Genomic DNA, 23414 nt, shown 5'->3' with positions numbered 1-23414 from the left:
TGAGGCGCCATTATCCCTGAAATACAACAGCTAACTTTCTGACCACCTGTGCACAGACGTCTCCAAAAGGGAAACCACTAGAAAAAAACATAAAACCCTCATACAAAGTAAGTAAAATGTGTGGTATCAATAACAGCCAGTCCAGAGGATGTTGATCAATGCTTCTCTCTGCCTAACGGAAGCGGTGATCGGCTCGCGAACTCTCTTGACGATGCCTGCGACTGGAGGGCGCTTCACTCTAGGCCTCATGTTCCACCGGTGTCACAATCCCCTGGGAAAATGCCTGCGGGATCAGAGGATCATTAGGGCTATCTGTTGGAGCAGTTCTTCCTGATCAATGGGAGTGTCGACGCCGGTGTTGGCTTCTTTGGAGAGAGGCAGGAGGGTGACGAGTGCCAGGCTCTGGCCGAGTCTTAGTGTCCATGTCTGTATATGTGGATGAGTTTTCGTCCATGTCAAGGCTACCCAGGAGGGAAATTCGATTAGCAACCTGGACGTTTTGAGGCATGTGACTGGGACAGGCAAGAGCGTCTGCTAGTTTCTACTTGTGAAGAGGCCCGAACAGGGGAAACCTGAAGGTGAGAAGAAGCGATAGGCTGATTGAGGGCGCGCAACCTCTGGAACAGCTCATATCGAGGGGTCCCTGCTGTTTTATGATCGATGTCCAACTGGAGGGCCTCAAGATATACAGGGCAACTCTTAGAAGTAACTTTGTGATGCCCATGGCATAAAAAGCAGCTAGGTGCAGCAGAGCACCCACCGTTATCTCTGTCTGTATGGCCTGTTTTGCCGAGGTTTGCACAGCGTGCTGCATTACGGCAGGTGAGGCGACTGTGGCCCAATAGATGACAAGCGTAACATCTTAACATTGGGAAGTTGTAGGGCTGGACCTGATATGAGCTCCCGTGTAGTGCCACCCGGTCAGGGAGGTGCCCATCGAATTTTTAATGGACCATGGATGTCGGCCCTGCTGCTCCGCGAATCCTGGTAACTTCCAATAATCCCGCTGATGCACCCCCTAATACCTGCAGAGCGGCCTGGATGTCATCCACATCAACTCTCTGGTCAATTGGGCCAATCTTCCCATACCGGGCTCGAGACTCCTCCTGCGACAATATATGTCGTCACATAACAGGCCAGTCCCCCATCTTAATAGTGTCGGATACACGGATGTGTAATAGAGCCTCCTTTCTGATGTGTTGCTTCAGTGCTGCACCCTACCCAGGGTACGTATGGTCTCAGGCAGGCAATGTGGCCACAATACCGAAGCCTCAATTGCTGCATCTAAGGTACGAGGATTTGCAAACACGCACTGACTTGATTCTGACTGGATTAGGACAACCACAAACGAGGAATGGGGTACCACAAGACTGAGGTATTATGAAGGCGAAGACATCCTCTTAGCATCTCGCTCTGGGGCAGCATCAGCAAACGTTTTCCTCTCTGGGACTTGCTGTCAATGTCCATGGCGACCCCGCTCGGGGAAGCATTCATTAGGGAGGCCTGAGCCTCCTCTGGTGCTGTGAGCCCCTGGGTACAAAATACAAATATTTATTCAGGTAAAGTACATACAAGGTGAAATACAAAAGTTGATGGATTTATAGATAGATCTAGTACATACAATGCCTAAAGCCACTATTACGCAAAGCGTTTCGGGCAGGAAAAACACTAAGACTAAAGCTTAATACTAACTTAGATAAAAGTATAAATTGCGTTGAGAAAAAATCTGAAAAAAATGTAAAAAGGGGGGGGGGGACATGGCAGAAAAAAAAGCAAAAATACAATTTGGTCAACAAACAGCATTGTTTAAAATCGTAAACATGGGTTGACATTTAGGGGTGAGGTAGGTTACATTGAGTTAATTAGGTGGTACTTAGTTTTTATCTTAAACTGGTTGGGAGAGGTACAGTCTTTAACATAATTGGGAAGGTCATTCCACATTCAAGGTCCATGATTTGTAAAGCATTTCTAGTTTGACTAAGTCGTACTCTTGGAATATCAAATGGGTATTTGTTTCTGGTGTGGTGCTCATGGGATCTGTTACAACCTTCTAGGAAGCTTTTAAGGTCAGGACTGACATTACAGTTCAGCGTTTTATATATATATAAAATACACATGAGATGATGTGCAGTGACTTAATATCTAACATATTCAGAGATTTGAGTAGGAGGTACCGAGTGATGTCTGGGGCCAGAGTTAGATATTGTCCAAACAGCAGCTTTGTGTTGAGTAATTAGAGGACGTAAATGTTTTTGGTAGTAGAACCCAAAGCACAAATACCATAGTTGAGATAAGGATAGATGAGAGAGTAATAGATTGTCACCAGGGCAGGGCGAGGTACATAATATCTGATCTTAGAAAGAATGCCAACAGTTTTTGAAACTTTTTTTTTATTTTTTTATTTGATTTGATGAAATTTGCCATCTACTTTGTTACAAATTTGGGTATTGTTAATCCTGAGATTTATTTGATTTGAGGATTCCAACAAAATATAGAAAGTTTTGTCAATATTGAGGGTGAGTTTGTTGGCAGTTAGCCAGTGATGGACTTTATTTAGCTCAGTATTCACTGTGACATTTAGAGCAAGGGGGTCAGGACTGGAGTAAATGAAGGTCGTTTCATCAGCATATAGAATTGGTTTTGAGATGTTGGGAGGCATTTGGGAGGTCATTAATGTAGATGAAAAAGAGGAGAGGGCCAAGTATACTCCCCTGGGGAACACCAATGTTGATGGGTAGGGTGGGAGAAATTGAATTATTCACAGAAACATATTGGAGCCTGTCAGTAAGGTAAGACTTTAGGTACTGCAGGGAGTGACCTCTGACTCCATAGTGTTGTAATTTAAGAAGAAGGTTTTAGTGGTTGACAGTGTCAAAAGCCTGACGCAGGTCCGCAGATAACCCAATAGGGAACTCATTTTTATCAAGAGCTGCATGTATCAAGTTAATCATACAAATAAGTGCATCGTTAGTGCTTTTTTAGGGTCTGAAGCCATATTGACAAGAGCTAAGTATATTGTGTTTTGCTAGATAAGAGTAAAGCTGCTTGTAGATAAGTTTTTCAAATATTTTAGACAAGTTAGGCAGGATTGATATAGGTCTGAAGTTGTTAACATCAGTGGGATCACCACATTTGTGGACAGGGGTTACTCTCGCTTTTCTTTTTAGAATATCTGGAAAGGTTTGGAGTTCAAGTGACTTGTTGAAGAGCAATGCAATGGCAGGAGCTAAAAATCTGGAGGCTTTTTTGTAAATAAGAGTTGGTATCTCCTCAAGGGCACTAGACTTGGTTTTAAGGGAAAGGATTATGTCAGTAACATCAGTGGCATTAGTAGGCATCAGGTACAGAGACTGTAGATAGTTACCTGTAAGATAGTCCTGAATATTTGTACTGGAAGATGGAATATCATTTGCAAGGGATGACCCAATGGGAGAGAAGAACCTATTGAACTCAAAAGCAGTGTCAGAGGCTGAAAGCAGACCATCATTATTTGACAGGAGTATTGGTTTGTTATTTAAAATCTTCTTTGATCGCAATATTTGTGAAATTGTGCTCCATGTTTTCTTAATGTCGCCCTTTGTGTGGGTAAATTTTTCTTCGTAGTATTTAATTTTGGTTCTCCTAATTATTTTAGATAGCAATGATGAGTAATTCTTTGAAAATTCTTTGGAGACGATTCCTAACCTATACTTCTCAAGGTCATGTTTTTTATTAATGGATTTAAGTATCCCCTTTGTAAGCCAAGGATTGTTTAGCCTTTTAGTTGTGACTTGTTTCGTTAGCATAGGACAGTGGGTGTTATAAAGGCTGAGAGTTTTATGAAGAAAAGATTACACTGCTAGGTTGATGTCCCCTATGTTACCTAATTCGGACTCCCAGTTGACATTAGCAGCAGCAGCTACAAAATTACCTATGGCAGTTTCATTGTGCAGCCTAAAGCTTATCTCCCTTGTCTCTAGAGGTGGTTTGTTAATGTTAGTTAGGAGAAATGTGAGGTAAGGGTCTGTTGTGCTATCGATGATTATCCCTGAAGTAAGCGGAGAGGTTATGTTGGTCTAGATGTGATCAAGAGCTATGGCAGTACTATCAGTGATTCTAGTAGGTTTAGTGATTAAGGGTATGAGGAAGCAGGAATTCATACAGTTGAGGAAGCTGGCAGCAGTAGGGTTTTCAGGCCCGCAGAGGTCAATATTAAAGTCCCCTGCGATAATAATGGTTTTTGTTCTGTCTGTTATCTAGTATTAGATTTCTAAGATTAGAGTTGAATTCGGACACATCAGTGTTAGGAATTCTATAGACTGCTCCCACAGTCAGGACAGACTCAGCACCCTTGACTCTGAAACTGGCGAAGATATACTCCCCACAGTAGTCTCTAGTTCAAATTACTTTTAAGCATGTTAATTCTTCGTGGTAGTAAAGAGCAGTACCACCACCTCTCTGAATTGGTCGACAGTTGTGAATTGCTGAGTAGTTTGGCATGTTAAAGAGTTGAGTAGTATCCTCTTTTAACCACGATTCAGTAAGTATAATAAAAGAGAATTTGTTGTCAGTAGTTTCAATCAAGGCACTAACATCATCGAAGTGTTTGCTTAGTGATCTTACATTCAAGTTAATTACAGAGATATTGTGATTATGTGTTAATACTTTGTTTACATCATGAGCTGTAAAATATCTGCAATTTTGAGCATTAAAGTGATGATTATCATAGATAGTGGATAAGAGGTTTAGTTCTGGGTCTATACTTGTTTGCATAAGAAGGCTGGTTGTAGGAAACAAGACAAGAATGGCAATTACAAAACAAAATTTTTATATAATAGGGGGAAACTAAAAATATAAACAAGACTATATAAGACAAACACAAAATGAACAAAAAAAAGAAAGAAAAATGAGGTAGATTGCTTACAAGTACTCTCAGGTACACTGTAAGTAATAATTTGCATTTTGAGACACAGGCAAAGCCAGGGGTACAATGGAGTAAGGGAGTATGGCGAGGCTAGGCAACCTAGATAATAAATGAAAGCAAAAAAAAAAGTTGAATAATAAACATAGGCAAGTTTAATCTAATGATTATTAACTATAAATAGTTTAGTTATGATCCTATAATTAATAAGAACTACAGAAAATATTAATGCACTCAATTAATTAAGTCCAATAACTGACTAATATAAATTAAATTATAATTTACTTTAAAAAAGTGTAACAAAGAGACTTTGGATACCTAGCCCGCACTAGGAGACAAGGGGGGGTTAATTATGTTGACTCAACGAGAGGGATACTAAGGTGGGACAAACCACATTGGGAGAGGAAAGTGTTGAGGTTATCCTCATTAGCAATTGTAAACATTTTTCCTTCTGAGGTCTTTCTCACTTTAATCACGCCATCTGTAACGAAGCACTGATGAATCGCAGCTGGGTTTTGTTTACGGATTTGACGCAGGCGGTGGAGGAGTTGCTGTCTTTTTCTAGTCAAGCACTCGTTGAAGTAGATTCCCTTTCGTTGGGATGCAGCTGTCCGGACAAGATGCGATTTTGTGGACTGGGAAGCTAGTTTGAGGCGAATTTTTCGCTGGTTTAGACCTGATGGATTCTTTTTGCCTACTCTGTAGGCAGCAATAATGTCTGTTTTATTTAGGGTGACACTCAATTCGTCTTTTATGAGAGCATGAACTATTTCAATACACTTTTCACCTTCACGTTCCACAGGAATATCTTGGAACGACACAATAACAGAGTCTAGCAGCTATTAAATTGCTATTAATGTCTAGCAGCTATTAAATTGCTATTAATGGCGATAAATGCAATGAATCACTGTACTGGCCATAAGCACAGTAAAATTACTTCAATGGCTGTAAACACAGTAACTCACTGTAATGGCATTAACACAGTAGATCACAATAATGGCCTCCAAACACAGTAAATTACTTCAATGGCCATAAACACAGAAAATCACTGTACACATGAATATACTATTCAATACTCCATCATATATATAGATCACTTCATCAATATTAGCAATAATGAGTCAATACGGGGCACACAGCCTTATACTAATAAATGGTACATTTATATATATATATATATTCTCTGACACAAAATTATAATATTAATGTCACATGAGTATAAATGTCCTTGACACAGCAAACTCTTAGATAAATCACAGGTGCATTCACACACCACATATATATTTCGTGAGAGCTCTCTACAGCATCTCTCTGCACAACTGTGCCTTACTAAGACATAGATATTGGTGAGCCCAGCTCACGACATAGAAGATACTCTGGCTAAATAGCTGACTAAAGGGGAATGGGGAGGGAAAACTGAATTACCTACTTCCACCTCAATGATGCGGACTCGCCCTCTGTTGAGAGTTGAATTGAAGCTCCTGGTCAAGGCTCTCGACTCGTTGTAGGGAACGCCCCCACACACACACACTGATGCTCTCTCCAGGAACCTCTTCAACACCTCAAAAAACACGTCTTCACCGTGCTCTATCCTCTGCAGGCCCGTGCTCCTCCACAACCTCTTGAAGGGTTGGAGTCGACCTCCTGGCCGACGACTTCTCCTCACAACTACGTCTGCAGTCCCTTCTTTCGGCTGCAGTCGTCCTGATTCCCAGCTAGTTTTCGTTCTTCTCCTGCCTCTCGGTGGATTGGCTCAGCTGCTACGTCGTCACCTAAACTGGTGAAACTGCACAGTCGTCCCGGACGTCACTGCTCAGACTTCACTTCTTGCAACACACCAGTCACTCGAGCACTTGCTGCTCAATACTCGTCAATTCCTTCTTCGGTCCAACACATGGAATATAGGAAGACCTCACAGGGTGATTGCAGACTACAGGATGATGCGTAAAATCCACCAGAGCGGGGCAAAACTGTCAGACTGACAGGACCTCCGATGTCACATCCGACCTCCTCGACGTGTCGTGTCAAACTCCTGTGCCACTGACGTCACAACGTCTTGGCGGGAAATCGTAGTGTCCGGCGCCATCTTGGCGTCCTAAAGGGCCTAACCACTGGCCAAAACACTTCTTTTGCGAATTTCTCGCTAACACGAGAACACCTAATGCTCCCACATATGTCAAGTTGTTCCCCGGAGCGTAGAGAACGTTCGGGTAAAGTGGATTTCTCTTACAGCTGGTGTTGGAGAAATATAAGGGGGGGGGGGAAACACCATCACATACCCCTCCCCTTAAAATAAGAGTCATATTGGTTTAGTGTACTCGGGACAGGACATCCGCTACCACGTTGTCCTTCCCTCTGATGAGCTTAATTTCCAACCAGTATTCCTGCCGCCAATGCGAGATGCTCCTTACGTATTCATTGACCGTTCCCATGGTCACTTCGGGTGCCCATTGCTCTTTCAGCATGGACAGAGGACTCCGTACCTCATGTCCAAATACCAGCTGGAACAGTGAGAAACCTAACGACTCTACCCCAGCGTTTCGTATGGCGAACCACCCAAGGTACACTGCCTCATCCCACTCAGCTCCTTGTTCGGCACAGAACACTCTCAGAATAGTTTTCAGGGTTGAGTGAAACCTTTCGATCGCCCCTTGCGACTGCGGTCGGTAGGGCGACGACCGAATCTGAGTTACCCCCCAATTTGTCACGGTCTGTCAAAACCATTTGGACTGGAACACACTCCCATAGTCCGTCTGGATTTCCCTGGGCATTCCCACCCAAGAGAAAAATCGCTGGAACTGCCCGGCTACACCTTTCAACGTCAGACGCCGCATCGGGACAGCTTCCGGAAATCTTGTCGACACATACATGATGGTCATCAGGTAGGTATTTCCTTTTTTCGTCCGTGGCAACGGTCCTACCCCGTCGACCAACAGACGCTCAAATGCTGGCCCAAATACAGGAACAGGGGACTAACGGGGCCCTTGGTATCGCGGGTTGGCTCTTCCCTGCCCTCTGGCAAGGTAAGCATGTCTTGCAGTGACGCCTTACGTCTGCGTCCATACCCGGCCAGTAGAAATGGTCCCTGATCTTGCACAAAGTCTTGGTCACCCCCAAGTGACCTGCAGAGTCCACGGAGTGCGACAGATCCAGCACTGCCGCTCTGCACTGGGCCGGCAACACTACCTGGTGCCTCGTACCTAGTGATTCTTCTCCGGCCTCCATTGTCTCATCAGCATTCCGTCCTGCCAATAAAAATGAGTGGCCCTCTCGGGACCAACACGTCCTCCTTTGGCCTCCTGAATCAAATCTGGGAACTCCACCTGCTGTAACTCCCCCAGACGAGTGCGGTCCACTCCAAGAGAACTGGCGAGGGTCACCTGTAGCTCACCATCCGGGTTGTCATCGCCCTCCACTTGTCCTCCGGGTTCCACGAAGAGGTGATCGACTCCTTGGCTGTCAGATGACTCTTCTTCAGCCCCGTCAGATCCACCCACTCACCCCGTCAGACGGTGTTCGTTGCACCGTCTTGGGATCACAGCACACACAGGTAATGCCACCTTGGCGATTTCCTTCATGTCCCCACTCTTACAGCTGGCGTGGGAGAAATATAAGTGTGTGCTGTGCACCGTCACAGCACACACTGGCCCAAAGAAGCCAGCTGAATTCAAAGATAAGCTCCAGGTATGGTGTGGAAAGAAAGTCTATCCAGGAGCGTTCAATCCGCGTGCCAAGATGGCCGACCTTCGGGCGGGAATCCCGTATTTGTATTTTTGTATTTGTTATGATTCTGTGGTGAAGTGATGCTCCCTCCCTCTCTGTCCTAATAATATCCTGGTTCTACCTAGGATTTTATTTAACAGTAGTAAAAGAGTCAAGCTGTACTTTTGGTGTTGGAAATTATATTCAGTCCTAGTGAACACTTTTTTTATTAAGTTTAAACACTAGACTGTTTTTTAAAGGAAATAGAGTTAATATAAAGATACGTCTTGTTGTTGACGTCATGGAATACCCGTTCTCTGATTTCTTTAATGGGTAACTTATGTTATTTTGTGTGTCGGATTTCCGACACCAATTAAGGGTATCCAGCATGCATGTTGTGGTGTGATGCAGGACCTTAAACCTAATGTCTTCCTACACGATGATATAAGCTGTTCCCGCTAACCTAAGGCCCCTGCTAACTTAAGTATGTTTGTTGTGCTTCCACAGGGTGATTCTGGGGGACCCATCGTGAGCCGTAACCCATATGGGCGCTTCACCTTGGCCGGAGTAGTGTCGAGCGGCAATGAGTGTGGCCTGAAGGGCTTTCCTGGCCTCTATGTCAATCTCCGTCACCCGCCATACCTTGCCTGGATCAAGAAGGTCGCCTTCAAATAATTTCTCTGTACTGAGAACTGTGTGTACGGACACCATAACATATCCACTGAACATGTTACACTGTAATTGCTGGATCAGCGTTACTTACGTCAGGTAATGGATCTTAAAACAGTGAACACTCCAAGTGTAAGCTCTATGAACACGAGTTACAACACTCTTCAACACTATATTTGTCAATCCCCTATAATAAAGTACTTTATACCAGATGGCATGAGATACTTTGAACTTTGTAATGATTTCATTCTCTCGCGAATATTGGAAGATTTTCTCGTGCTCTACACAATATATAGACCTGTAGACTAGAATAAAATTTCATGTAAGTGTACTTCTGTTGTTCTACTGCTCCCTTTCATCAAAATAATTGGTGCGTAGTTGGTAGAATTCTTGTACCAACCCACAGATTGATTTTCCCAGATTCCATGCATGGCTAAACTACCTGTAAGATAAGCATATCAGATGAGCTAGCTAATTAAATTTCCATTGCCCGAAACGTTGTGCGTATTAGTGGCTTTAGGTACTAGCCACTAATAGCCTGTATGTACTTGCTCTAACAATAAATCCTACATTATATTTGTAACTCATCTTCTATGTAAGTACTTTTACCTGAATAAAACATTTGAATTTGAATTTTAACTCTTAATATAATCTACGTAAACCCTCATACAGAATAGGTAAGCAGCACTCTCACGTGTACCTAAGCTTGTTAATAGAATTAAAAATAAATAAAAAAGTTAACTACCTTGCTGTCTATGACAACCTCAGTTACCTGCTATATCTTGTCTGTATCAATGAGGTCACCTTTAGTTAATTTCCCTGACCTTTATGTCACCTTATGCCGCCTTCCATACCTCGTTGGAAAATATTAATGTATTTTTAGTGTTCATAATACTTTAAAAAAGCTTCCCAAGCTAAACACTGCTACAGGGGCACCAGACCCCTAAGATTCAATCTTCAGATCAGGTCTTGGCTGATCTGGGCCCAGCTCTTTATGAGGCCAGGGAAACTTGGGGTTTAGTGATCTATCCAAAACTCAGAAGAAAAAACAGAAATTGCTCATCAGAAAATTTGAGATCCTGAGGTAATAAGAAAATAGTTCGTTGTCTTTAGGTAACTATCATGACAGTGAGGTGTGTGACACTCACCAGGTGGTAGTTCAGTCACTCGTGAACCCGATCACTTTGCCCATTCCAACCCGTAACCCGTCCTCGACTTAAGTCCATTACATCCAGCGGTCGACCAACAGACACATTCATAAATTTTTATTTGCTGTTTATTCAAAACGGGAATTTTCTCAAATATAAAATTAATATTATAAAACATTAGCATAGTGTGCATATATAGGCAAAGGTTAGGTTAGGTGTTTAGGTTCTGTTGGCGATTTTTTGTATTTGTAGTACGTGGGTGAAGCTTTTACAGTGTTGTGGTTCGAAAAAAAATTGTCAGTGAAGCATTTGTTCTGGAAATGTTCGAACGTCATCAATTGTGAGTCGTGTGTAAACCAATTTTCATTTATAAACATGGAGTTTGGTGGGTGCACAGAATCACTTTTGGGTCTTTGTTTGGAGCACAGGCTGCCAACCCGTACTCAAATAGAAAGACAAGAAAATTAACTATATGGATGACACAGGTCATAAAACGAGTATTGGTAACCAAGAGGAACCTCTGGAGAACATATGAATCCATGTTGGATATCACTGATTATGTGTTATACAAAAATGCACTAAACTGGGCAACTCAGAAAATCACATAAGCCAAAAGAAACTACGAAAGAAAAGCTTGCCCGAAACATAGAGAAAGATCCAAAATCGTTCCATGCCTATATAAGAGGTAAAACCAAAACAAAGGACTCAGTTGGACCCTTAATAGTTGAGACTAACAAAGCTATAATGGATGATAAACGGGCAGCAAACACTCTAAATGATTATTTTACATCAGTGTTCACACTCGAAAGGTTGACATCCCATCACCCACATAAATGTTTGAAGGAGGGGAGGAGAATGAATTTGGGGATATACCTATAACATGCAAAATAATTAGAAAGAACATTGACAAACTAAAAATACTCAAAAGCCCAAGGTGTGGATGGAATTCAATCCAACGTCTTAAAGGAACTGGCAGAAGAACTATGCCTACCGCTGAAACTACTTTTCACAAAATCTCTGGACCAAGGGGTAGTCCCCCTAGATTGGAAATATGGAAATGTTACCCCTATTTTAAAAAAAAGGCAGAAAGAGCTCAGCAAAAAAAACTATCCGCTGATCAGCCTGACATCACACATCTGCAAGCTCAGGGAGGGAATTATTCACCACCTTTCAGTGAACAACCTTGTGCAATTAATACAACATGGATGTGTTAGAAACAGATCTTGCCTTACAAACTTGCTCACATTTTTTGAAATGGTAATCAGCTACTCAACTAAAAGCCTTCCGGTGGATGTAGTATACTGTACATGGATTTTACTAAGCTTTTGGTTAGGTACCACATGAAAGACTGGCAAGGAAATTACAGGCTTATGGAATAAATCGTAAAATATTAGACTGGACAAAACAATGCTTGAAGGAAAGAAAACAAGGGGTTATGCTAAATGGATACGAATCTGAATGGAGAAATGTGGTAAGTGGGGGTGCAACAAGGGTCCATTTTGGAACCTACCTTTTTTGTCATTTACATCAATGACATAGATGAGAATATTACAAACCACATCATCAAATTTATTTGCAGAAGACAGAATTATGGTAAGGTGGGAAATGATTATGATATTGAAGCCTTACAAAGAGATCTACATGAACTCCACAAATGGTCAGAAGGCTGGCAAATGCTTTTTAATATTGACAAATGCTAGACTATGCATGTGGGGCATAACAATCCATGCCACGAATACCAAATTAATAGCATCACATTACAGAAGATTGATGAAGAATAGAACTTTGGAGTCAAAATCCATCACTTATTAAAAGTTGCACAACATGAGCTCCATTATCTCATCATCTTAATGGCATAACTAATTAGCACTAACTACACAAGCTATAATCCTTTCCCTATTTACAGATAACGGGTTTTCAACCCTCCTATCTTACTGTGAGGTGTAGTCACCGTATATAAGCAAGCGATTTGAGAATAGCAAACAGTACAATTTCCAGTCAAGAATGTAGCAATCGGCGTAGGCAGTTCTAATCGTTTCCAAGACGCTACAGCTTCGACACAGAACAGACAGCAGACTAGGACCGCATCCAGCTACAACGCTCTCCCACATAGAGCTCCGCGACTCCAGCCACACTCAGCTCTCTGCTCTGCTCCAAGCTCCGTCTCAACGTAAATAAATATGAAACTCACTAAACATTGTGTATCTAATTTACCCAACAACGTAACATAACAGTACGTTACAGTTTCACGCTCAACAAGCCACAATTGAGAACAAAGAATAAGCATAGCATGTTATCAAAGAAGCATGTGACTTCAGTAAGAATAGGGTATCTCATTACTTGGAAAATATGTACCTACCAGCTTTACACACGCAAATCACAATTCTTTCAACCATGTCGTAGCTCAGTCGATTAAGGCAGTGTCTGGGATGCTCCCGGACGCAGGTTTCGAATCCTCGTCACGGGCCTTGTGGATTTGTTCACCTACCAGCTTGCTTGTTAATTCAGGTAAATTAGTGAAATGAAAGTGCTATTGAATATTGTGATTAGCCTGGCTCAAGTATCTAAATAATTCCCAATTGGTTTCGAACAATAAGTCACCTTCAGTGACGAGTACAGGATTTTAGTTAGTAATCTTCTTCAAAGATTAATTTGGCAACTGAGCTAAGGTCAGACTTACCGAGGTCAGTGGAAAAATAAGTTAATGTGGACTGGGTAGCAACTGGAGACGGACTGCTTCCTGGAGCCGAGGCAGAACATGTAGGTCTGGCTGTGGTATTTTAAGGTATCTGTGTCTGATTTAGTACAGTTGATTTTAGGTCCATCAAATCATTTGCCTCAGATAGGAATATATTCAGTTTAGGAAGGGTTCAGATAGGGCGCGTTTCTTTTTATTTTCATTTGAGTAATTTTTCATTTATTTCATCTTTGAGTAATAAATTTTGTTTAGAATTTTATGGTGTTTAGTAGAATTTCCCCCCAACGATTATTTTACATTCTGTTGATGGGCTCCAGCCCCCATGCTTGGGACTAACACCCTCTGCAAGCCTGCAAGCAGTTATTTAATACCTCAGATAATCCTTTTTGTACTTTGATTTAATTCCACACTTAACGTAAATAAGTAACTGGGGATAACTGGGGATCCATTTTCAGGGATTATGCCTAATTGACGGTATCCTGCTTCACCGTCAATTGGGGGAATTACTCAGTGGGTAGATGTAGCAGGTGGTGGCAGGAAGTCAGAGTTTGCAGTGTAGCATCGAAAGGTACAGTATCCTCAAGCCTGCTTGATACCTGCTTGATGGGGTTCTGGGAGTTCTTCTATTCCCCAAGCCCCTAAGGTTCTCATTTTTACCGTATCTGATTACCTGAAATTTATCGCTGTTAAACATCATGTTATTTTCTGCTGCCCAGTCGAAAACTTTATTAATATCTGCTTGTAGTTTTTCAATGTCTTCAGCAGAGGTAATTTCCATGCTGATTTTTGTGTCATCTGCGTTCTCTTTCTACGTTGGACCTCTTTCTGCCTTTCCTCAAAGGAACATGTTTCAGATAGACATCAAAGGTTTCAGAAGTCAGTTTTTCTATTCCTTGGATTTTACTTTACATTTTCCCATTGAATGTTTGTAAGTTCCCTGTTTATTTTCTCCCAGACTATCCTTTTATAATTAAAACTGAATTTATTGAATACCCCTTCTCGCTTGTTGTTTCTCTTGGGCCTACTACCGTTATTAATGTTAGTTTGCACTTCAATGAGCTTTTGGCCCAAGTACGTAGTATCTGAGACTAATGTCTCTGATTAGCTCATCATTGTTCATGAATAGGAGGTCCAACGTGTTCTCGTTCCTAGTCGGTTCTGTAATCTGCTGACTGAGCGAGAATTTGTCACAGAATCTCAGTAGTTGTCTGACCTGTGCTTGGTTATTTCCAGGTTGATTTCCTGCTATAATGTTATTGTTTACTATTCTCTATTGTAAACTGGGATGATTGAAGTCTCCAAGGAAGATAATATCAGGTACTGGATTTGCTAGGTTATCGGATATTCTCTATTTTGTGGATCTGCTCAGTGAATTCTTCAGCTGTTGCATCTGGTGGTTTGTATATTAGAATAATAATTAGATTTATATTTTCTACCTTGATTCCAAGTACCGCTACCACCTCATTGGTCGAACTCAAGAGCTCTGTGCATGCCGTGATATCTAAACGACTAAACGTTTTAGATATCGAGTAGTTAAACTGAAGGTTACACAGCAGAACTCTGGTCTGTAGGTTTACTTAATAACGACCAGCATTTAACCAGTAAGTGAGGTTAAAGGCTGGCCCCTGTTACAACTCCCTGAGGCCACTTCAGGAAGGGGCCTGACGGCTGAGTGGACAGGCCTCGGAATTCGTAGTACTAAGGTTCTGGGTTCAATCCCCGGTGGAGACGGAAACAAACAGGCAGTTTTTTTTTCACTCTGATGCACCTGTTCATCTACCAGTAAATAGGTACCTGGGTATTATACAGCTGCAACGGGTTGCTTCCTGGGTATGTGCGTATTCACCTAGTTGTATTCACCTAGTTATGCTTGCGGTGGTTGAGCTCTGCTCTTTCGGCCTGCCTCTCAACTGTCAGTCAATCATCTGTTGCTTACTATTAGCTTTTTTTCCACACACGCACCCTTAGGAAGCAGCCCGCATCAGCTGTCTAATTTCCAGGTATCTATTTACTGCTAGGTAACAGGTGCATCAGGGTGAAAGAAACTGGCCATTTTGTTTCTCGCCATCACCGGGAATCGAACCCGGGCCACAGGATTATGTATCTGGCGTGCTGTCCACACAGCCACCTGTGCCCCTGTGCCCCCCCCCCCCCACCAACGCACACACACACACACACACACACACACACACACACACACACACACACACACACACACACACACACACACACACACACACACACACACACACACACACACACACACTAATGTGTAATTACCTAAGTGTAGTTACAGGATGAGAGCTGCGCTCGTGGTGTCCCGTCTCCCAGCCTCCACCTCATTACTTCCTAATGCATTCCATTTATCTACTACTCTGACACTGAAAAAATTCTTTCTAACGTCTCTATGGCTCATTTGGGCACTCAATTTTCACCTGTGTCCCCTAGTGCGTGTGCCCCTTGTGTTAAAATGTCTTTCTATATCTACCCTATCAATTCCTCTGAGAATCTTGTATGTAGTGATCATGTCCCCTCTAACTTTTCTGTCTCCATATGACGTGAGGTTTTTCCCGTAGTCACTCCTCGTAGCTCATACCCTTCAGTTCGGGTACTAGTCTGGTGGCAAACCTTTGAACCTTTTCCAGTTTAGTCTTATATTTGACTAGATATTAACTCCATGCTGGAGCCGCATACTCCAGGATTGGTTTGGCATATGTGGTATATAATGTTCTTAAAGATTCCTTACACAAGTTTCTACAGGCCGTTCTTATGTTAGCCAACCTGGCATATGCCGCTGATGTTATCCTCTTGATATGAGCTTCAGGGGACATGTCTGGCGTGATATCAAGCCCCAGGTCTTTCTTTCTCTCTGACTCTTGAAGTTTTCATCTCCAAAATTATACCTTGTATCTGGTTTCCTGCTCCCTACACCTACCTTCATTACATTACATTTGCTTGGATTAAACTCTAACAACCATATGTTCGACCATTCCTGCAGCTTGTTCAGGTCTTCTTGAAGCCTCAAGCTGTCCTCCTGTCTTAATCCTTCTCATAATTTTGGCGTCGTCAGCAAACATTAAGAGGAATGAGTCTATACCCTCTGGGAGATCATTTACGTATATCAGAAACAGGATAGGTCTGAGTACCGAGCACTGTGGGACTCCACTGGTGACTTCACGCCAATCTGAGGTATTACCCCTCACTGTAACTCTCTGCTTCCTATTGCTTAGGTACTCCCTCATCCACTGGAGCGCCCTACCAGTTGCTCCTCCCTATTTCTCCGCTTATGCATCAGCCTTTTATCGGGTACTGTGTCAAAGGCTTTCCGAAAGTCTAAAAAAATGCAGTCTGCTCATCCTTCTCTTTCTTTCTTAATCTTTGTCACCTGATCGTAGAATTTTGTTAAGCCTGTAAGGAAAGATTTACCCTCCCTGAACCCATGTTGATAGGTTGTCACGAAGTCCCTTCTCTCCAGATGTGTTACTAGGTTTTTTCTCACCATCTTCTCCATCACTATGAATGGTATACAAGTTAAGGACACTGACCTGTAGTTCAGTACCTCTTGTCTGTCACTCTTTTTGTATATTGGGACTACATTATTCGTCTTCCATATTTCTGGTAGGTCTCACATTTCCAGAGACCTATTATACACTATGGAGAGTGGCAAACAAAGTGCTCCTGCACACTCTTTCAATACCCATGGTGAGATTCAGTCTGGCCCAACAGCCTTTCTTATGTCCAGCTCCAATAGGTGCCTCTTGACCTCATGTCTTGTAATTTCGAACCCTTCAAAGGTCGCCTGGTTTGCTGCCACCTCTCCTTGTTCTATTGTAAAGACCTCCTTGAACCTTTTGATAAGTTCTTCACACACCTCTTTGTCATTCTCTATAGGCCAGAACTGTGTTCTGGCCTATACATAGATGCTATAAATGTAACATACTATACAGATGTCACGTCTGTGACAGTAAAAAAAAAAACATGCTCTTTCTGAAAAACTATGTTTTTCGTGTGTTTTTTCATGTGAGGGAAATCTTCGAAACCTCTTTACCGATTGCTTTGAAATTTTGACACAACGTTGCATTCGAATAGGCGCGTCTTTCTATATATCTACTATATACATGCCTCACCTGTGATGGGAGAAAACATGCTTTTTGGGGGAAAAACAACGCAATCAGTTGGACGTAAGAGCAACACATGCTGTAATCTCCGAAAGTTCTTCACTGATTGCTTTTAAATTTTGACACAACGCTGCATGGGAATAGGCGCGTCTTTTTATATAACTACTATATAGATGCCACCCCTGTGACAGGTAAAAACATTCGTTTTTGAAAAACAGCGCCATCTGTTGCACATAATAGCAACATGCACACTATAATAAATATGTCACGAATTCTATTTCCATGTTTCCGATTGCATTGACAAACTTTATTTTCATAGATTTCGATTTATTTAATTTTTTATTGAATTATTTTGTGTGACATTGTGTTGGAATTGAGCTGCGGTGTCTACCACACCATTCATTTTGTAAGTATAAGTATAGATGCCACACCTGTGACAGGTAAAACTGTGCTTTACTTGAAAAACAATGCCATCTGTTGCATGTAAGAGCAACACACATGCTATACTAAATGTGTTACAATTCCATTTCAAGGTTTCTGATTGCTTTGATCAATTAGATTTTCATAGATTTTGATTCATTTTTATATAATTATTTCGTGTGAATTGGGTTGGAATTGAGCTGTGTTGTTTACCATACCGTTCATTTCATGAATATAGTTTATTTTCTTATTTGTCATATTTCATTTCATTTTTTACCTGTTTTTCTTATATTTCAGTGATGGGAACATCAGATCACTTGATGTTCGCAATTTTCTGATGGGAACATCAGATCATTAGGGAAGGCATCGGACAGGGGAGTGGGGAATGGTGGGGATGACGATGAGACGGATGTGAGAGAGATGGTGGGGAGAACGAGGGGACAAGGGAGGGGGTAATGGTGGGGAAGGACAAGGGGATGGGGAAGTTTGTCATGGTGGGGACGAGGGAATGGGGGAATGGAGAATGGTGGGGAGGACAAAGAGACAGGATAGTGGGGCATGGTGAGAAGTTAGAGGGGATGGTGGAGTGGGGAATGGTGGGGAGGACGAGGGGACGGTGGAGTGGGGAATGGTTGAGAGGCCGAGGAGACGGGTGAGGGAGGAATGGTGGAGAGGACTGGGGGACAGGGAAGGATGCTGTGGCTCAGCAACGCATGGCCGGGTACAGCTAGTCTATATAAATACAAATGGAAATGTTTGTTTGTTCAAAATCGCTAATCTCCGAAAGTTCTTCACCGATTGCTTTGAAATTTTGACACAACGTTCCATTCGAATATGCACATGTTTTTATATACCTACTATATAGATGCCTTACCTGTGATCGATAAAATATGCCTCTTTTCGAAAACAGCGCCATCTGTTGCACATAATAGTTACATAGTTGCAATACTAAATGTGTTATGAATTCCATCTCAATGTTTCCGATTGCATTGATAAATTTAATTTTCATAGATTTCGATTTATTTTAATTTGTATTGAATGATTTTTGTGTGACATTGTGTTGGAATTGAGCTGTGTTCTTTACCATACCGTTAATTTCATAAGTATATGTATAAATGCCACACCTCTGACAGGTAAAAATATTCTCTCTCTTTTTTTTTAAGAAATAGTGCCATCTGTTGCAAGTAAGAGCCACACAGGAGCCACGCACACTATCCTAAATAAGTTACGATTCTATTTCAATGTCTTTGTCTGCATTGACAAATTGACTTTTCATCCATTTTGATTTATTTTCATTTTGATTTAATTATTTTGTGTGACATAGCATTGAAACTGAGCTATGTTGTTTACCATACCGTCCATTTCGTGTGTATATGTATATATTCCACACCTGTGACAGGTAAAAAAATGTTATATTTTTTAAAACAGCGCCATCTGTTGCATGTAAGAGCAGCTCAAGCTATACTAAATATGTTACGATTCTATTTCAATGTTTCCAATTTCATTGATAAATTGAATTTTCATAGATATCGAATTATTTTTATTTAAATAGTTTGAGTGACATTGCGATAGAATTGAGGAATTGAGCTTTGTTGTTTACCATACCGTTCATTTCATGAGTGTAGTTTATTTTTTTAATTTTTCATTGTTTTTCATTGCATTTTTTAATTGTTTTTCTTATATTTCAGTGATGGGAACATCAGATCATTTGATGTTCCCAATTTTCTGATGGGAACATCAGATCACATGGGAATGCATTGGATGAGGGAGTTGGGAATGGTGGGGAGGACGAGGGGACGAGAGTGGGGGGATAGTTCTGAGGACGACGGGACAGGGGAGGGGTAATGGTGGGGAAAACGAGGGGACAGGGGAGTTGGGGTTGGTGGGGATGAGGGGACAGTAGAATGGAGAATGGCGTGAAGGACAAGGGAACAGGAGAGTGGGGGATGGTGCGGAGGGCGATGGAACAGGGGAGGAGGAAATGATCTGGAAGATGAGTGGACGGGGAAGTGAGAGATGGTGGAGAGGACGAGGGCATGATGGAGTGGGGAATGTTTAGGAGAATGTTTCATTCCGTTCATTTAATGAGTATAGCTTATTATTTTTTATTGTTTTTCATTTCATTTTTAAACTGTTATTCATATATTTCAGTGACGGGAACATCAGACCATTTGATGTTCCCAATTTTCTGATGGGAACATCAGATCATTTGGGAATGCATCGGAGGAGGGAGTGGAGGATGGTGGGAAGGACGAGGGGACAGGGGAGGGGGAAATGGTGAGGAGAACGAGGGGACGAGGGACTTAGGGATGGTGAGGACGTGGGGACAGTGAAGGACAAGATGACAAAGGAGTAGGGGATGGTGGGGACGACGAGGGACGAGGGAGGGAGGAATGATAGGGAGGGACAAGGGGACGGGGGAGTGAGAGATGGTGGGGAAGAACGAGGGGACGGGGAGAGTTGGGAATGGATGGAAGGATGAGGGGTAGGGGGAGTGAGAAATGGTTGGAAGGTCAAGAGGACGGGGAAGGGGAGAATGGTGGGGAGGACTAGGAGACAGGGGAAGCACGTGTTTAGTGGAAGCAGCATAGGTGAATTCACTCATTCCAGTTCCTTTCCCTATCTCTACCTCATTCATCTTTCTCTCTCTCTCTCTCTCTCTCTCTCTCTCTCTCTCTCTCTCTCTCTCTCTCTCTCTCTCTCTCTCTCTCTCTCTCTCTCTCTCTCTCTCTCTCTCTCTCTGTGTCCCCTTACCTCTGAACATCATCCCTCTCTAAACATACACCACACACACATACAGATAAGGAAGGAACAAGTGATGAAACTGGGAAAAGAGGAGAACAGATACATAGAGAATGTCAAAGAGATGTGTGAAGAACTCAACAAGAGATTCCAGGATGTCTTCACAATAGAACAATGAGAAGTCCCTGCACTACCAAACAACCTTGGAGGATTTTGACCTCACCAGTGTTGAGGTCAAAAGGAATGTGTTTGAGCTGAATGTGGCAAAGGTTGTTGGGCCTGACAGAATCTCACCGTGGATACTGAAAGAAGGTGCAGCTGCCTAAGTGTGCCACTCTCTATAGTGGGTAACATGTTACTGGAAAAATGAGATCTACCAGAAAGCTGGAAGACAGCTTATGTAGTCTCAATATATAAAAATGATGACAGGCAAGAGGCACTGAACTACAGGCCAGTTTCCCTAACTTGTATACCATGCAAGGTGATGGAGAAGATCGTGAGGAAATGGCTCGTAGAGCATCTGGAGGGAAATAGCTTTGTATCACACCACTAACATGAGTTCAGAGATGGTAAATCATGCCTCACAGGGTTAATAGAATTATATGACCAAGCAACATAAATTTGGCAAGAAAGAGAAGGGTGGGCAGACTGCATTTTCTTAAAATGTCAGAAAGCCTTTGACACAGGCTTTCCCCATAAAATGCTGTTTCAAAAGTTGGAGCAACAGGCAGGAGTGAAAGATAAGGTGCTCCAGTGGATAAGAGACTATATATAAGCAACAGGAAACAACTGTGAGGGGGGAGAAATCAGAGTGGCGTAATGTCACCAGCGGAGTCCTACAGGGGGCTCAGTACTTGGACCCATCCTGTTTCTAATATTTGTTAACGATCTTCCAGAGGGCATAGACTCATTCCTCTCAATGTTTGCTGATGATGCAAATATTATAAGAAGAATCAAGACAGATGAAGATAGTCAGAGACTACAGGACGACCTGGACAAACTGGAGGAATATTCAAGAAAATGGCTACTTAAGTTCAACTCAGGAAAGTCTAAAATAATGAAATTAAGCGCAGGGAGCGGAAGGCTGAACACAAGGTACCATCTGGGAGGTGAAATCCTGAAAGAGTCAAATAAAGGAAAAAATCTGAGGGTTGATTTCACACCGAACCTGTTCCCATAGGCCCACATAAGAAGGATATCATCAGCGGCATATGTTAGATCTATCACCATAAGAACTGCCTTTAGAAACTTGTGTAAGGAATCGTTAAGGACCTTGTGTAACACATATGTAAGATCAATCCTGGAGTAAGCTGCTCCAGCCTGGAGTCCACACCTAGTTATACACAAGACAAAGTTAAAGAAGAATCAGAGGTATGCCACCAGATTCGTCCCGGAACTGAGAGAAGGATATGCACGACCGTAAGAGGGACAATGCAACTAGGACAATAAGGAGCAGGGCGGCGCTCCATCAAGTGACCATCGGTTAAGCGAGTATGGCCAATACGCAACCTCGCCAGAGCTGTTTCCCATCGCCGGTTACGGTGGTAGGAGGACGGCCACGAGGAAACACAACATTTAAGAGTACGTAGTTTGTTACCAGTAACAGACGACCAAGAAGCCTGCCAACGGGTAAGGACGGAGGAATGGACAACCGGGTAAAAGTCGGAATACGGAATGCCTTTACGAGAGATGGGACAAGAGCGGACAGCTTCCTTAGCGGCAGCATCCGCACGCTCATTTAAAGACACGCCAATATGGCTGGGAACCCAACAAAACTCAACCGACTTAAATGTACTGTGAACGAGAAACAGCCAATGCTGGATCTCGACAACTACTGGATGAACTGGATTAAAGCACCCGAGAGCCATGAGGGCAATACGAGAGTCAACAACAACCACAAAGGAAGACTGACAACGAGAAAGCAGGAGACGAAGAGCATAGAGAATAGCATAAAGCTCCGCTGTAAAGATGCTAGTCTCCGGAGGTAAGCGACACATATAAGTGGGATCAGGAAAAACAACAGAGTAGCCAACACCGTCTGCAGACTTAGACCCATCGGTGAAGACAGAAACGGAGAGGGAGTGAGAAGAAAAGTGCTCAAGGAAAAGGCGTTTTAGAACCATAGGAGGGGTAAAAGCTTTATTGATACGGGTCAAGGAAGTACAAAACCGCGGAAGAGGGACTCTCCACGGGGGCAAAGAAGGAACAACACGAGGAGAAACATTAGAAATATGAACGGAAAGAGAATCCTGTAGGCGAGATAACCGGACAGAAAGAGGGAGGAGGTGAAGAGGAACAGGAACCGCAGGAGGGGTAAAAGTTAAAGCATGACAGAGGCGAGAGGAAGGATGTTGTAAGGACCGCGCAAGATAGCGAAGACAGTAGCGATCACGGCGGTCTTGGAGAGACAGGAAGCCAGTGTCAACATACAAGCTAAGGACGGGAGTCGAACGAAAGGCACCAGAACTGAGGCGCAACCCAGTATGGTGCAAAGCATCAAGACGGCGAAGAGCAGAAGGAGAAGCAGACGAGTAAACAGGGCAACCATAATCGAGCTTAGACAGGACGAGAGAGGAATGTAAAGCAAGGAGAGTGCGCCTATCTGCCCCCCCAAGAAGTATGGGACAAGACCCGAAGGAGGGTAAGGGCCTTAGGGCACTCAACACGGAGGTAAGAGATATGGGGAGACCAAGACAAACGAGTGTCAAGGAATTACCCCAAAAGCTGCGCGGAATCTTTGTACTCAAGGGGATGACCATAAAGTGACAAAGAGGGACGAAGAACGACCCGTTTCCGCATAAAAGTCATGGCACAAGTCTTAGAAGTAGAGAACTTGAAGCCATGATTGGTGGCCCAAGACGACACGGCATCAATTGCAAGTTGAAGCCGGCGTTGAAGGAAAGGCGAATCATCACCATGACAACAAAGGGTAAGATCATCGACATAGAGAGCGGAGAAGACACCAGAAGGAAGAGAGGAAAGAAGACCATTGAAGGCAACCAGAAAAAGAGTAGTGC

The 23414-nt window shown here is 42.8% G+C and overlaps 1 protein-coding gene across 1 annotated transcript in view; it reads left to right on the top strand.

Moving 5' to 3' along the window:
- LOC123750168 (proclotting enzyme-like) overlaps positions 1 to 9277 on the top strand; it is a 36325-nt gene extending 27048 nt beyond the window's left edge. The window contains exon 5 of the mRNA XM_069320336.1: positions 9110 to 9277. Coding sequence (XP_069176437.1) covers positions 9110 to 9277 — 168 coding nt within the window. The remainder of the gene's footprint in view (positions 1 to 9109) is intronic.
- The last annotated feature ends 14137 nt before the right edge of the window (positions 9278 to 23414 follow it).

Source organism: Procambarus clarkii, unplaced genomic scaffold, assembly GCF_040958095.1.
Source record: "Procambarus clarkii isolate CNS0578487 unplaced genomic scaffold, FALCON_Pclarkii_2.0 HiC_scaffold_117, whole genome shotgun sequence".
In the NCBI taxonomy this organism is placed as follows: Eukaryota; Metazoa; Arthropoda; class Malacostraca; order Decapoda; family Cambaridae; genus Procambarus; species Procambarus clarkii.
This window is presented reverse-complemented; position numbering and strand designations above follow the sequence as displayed.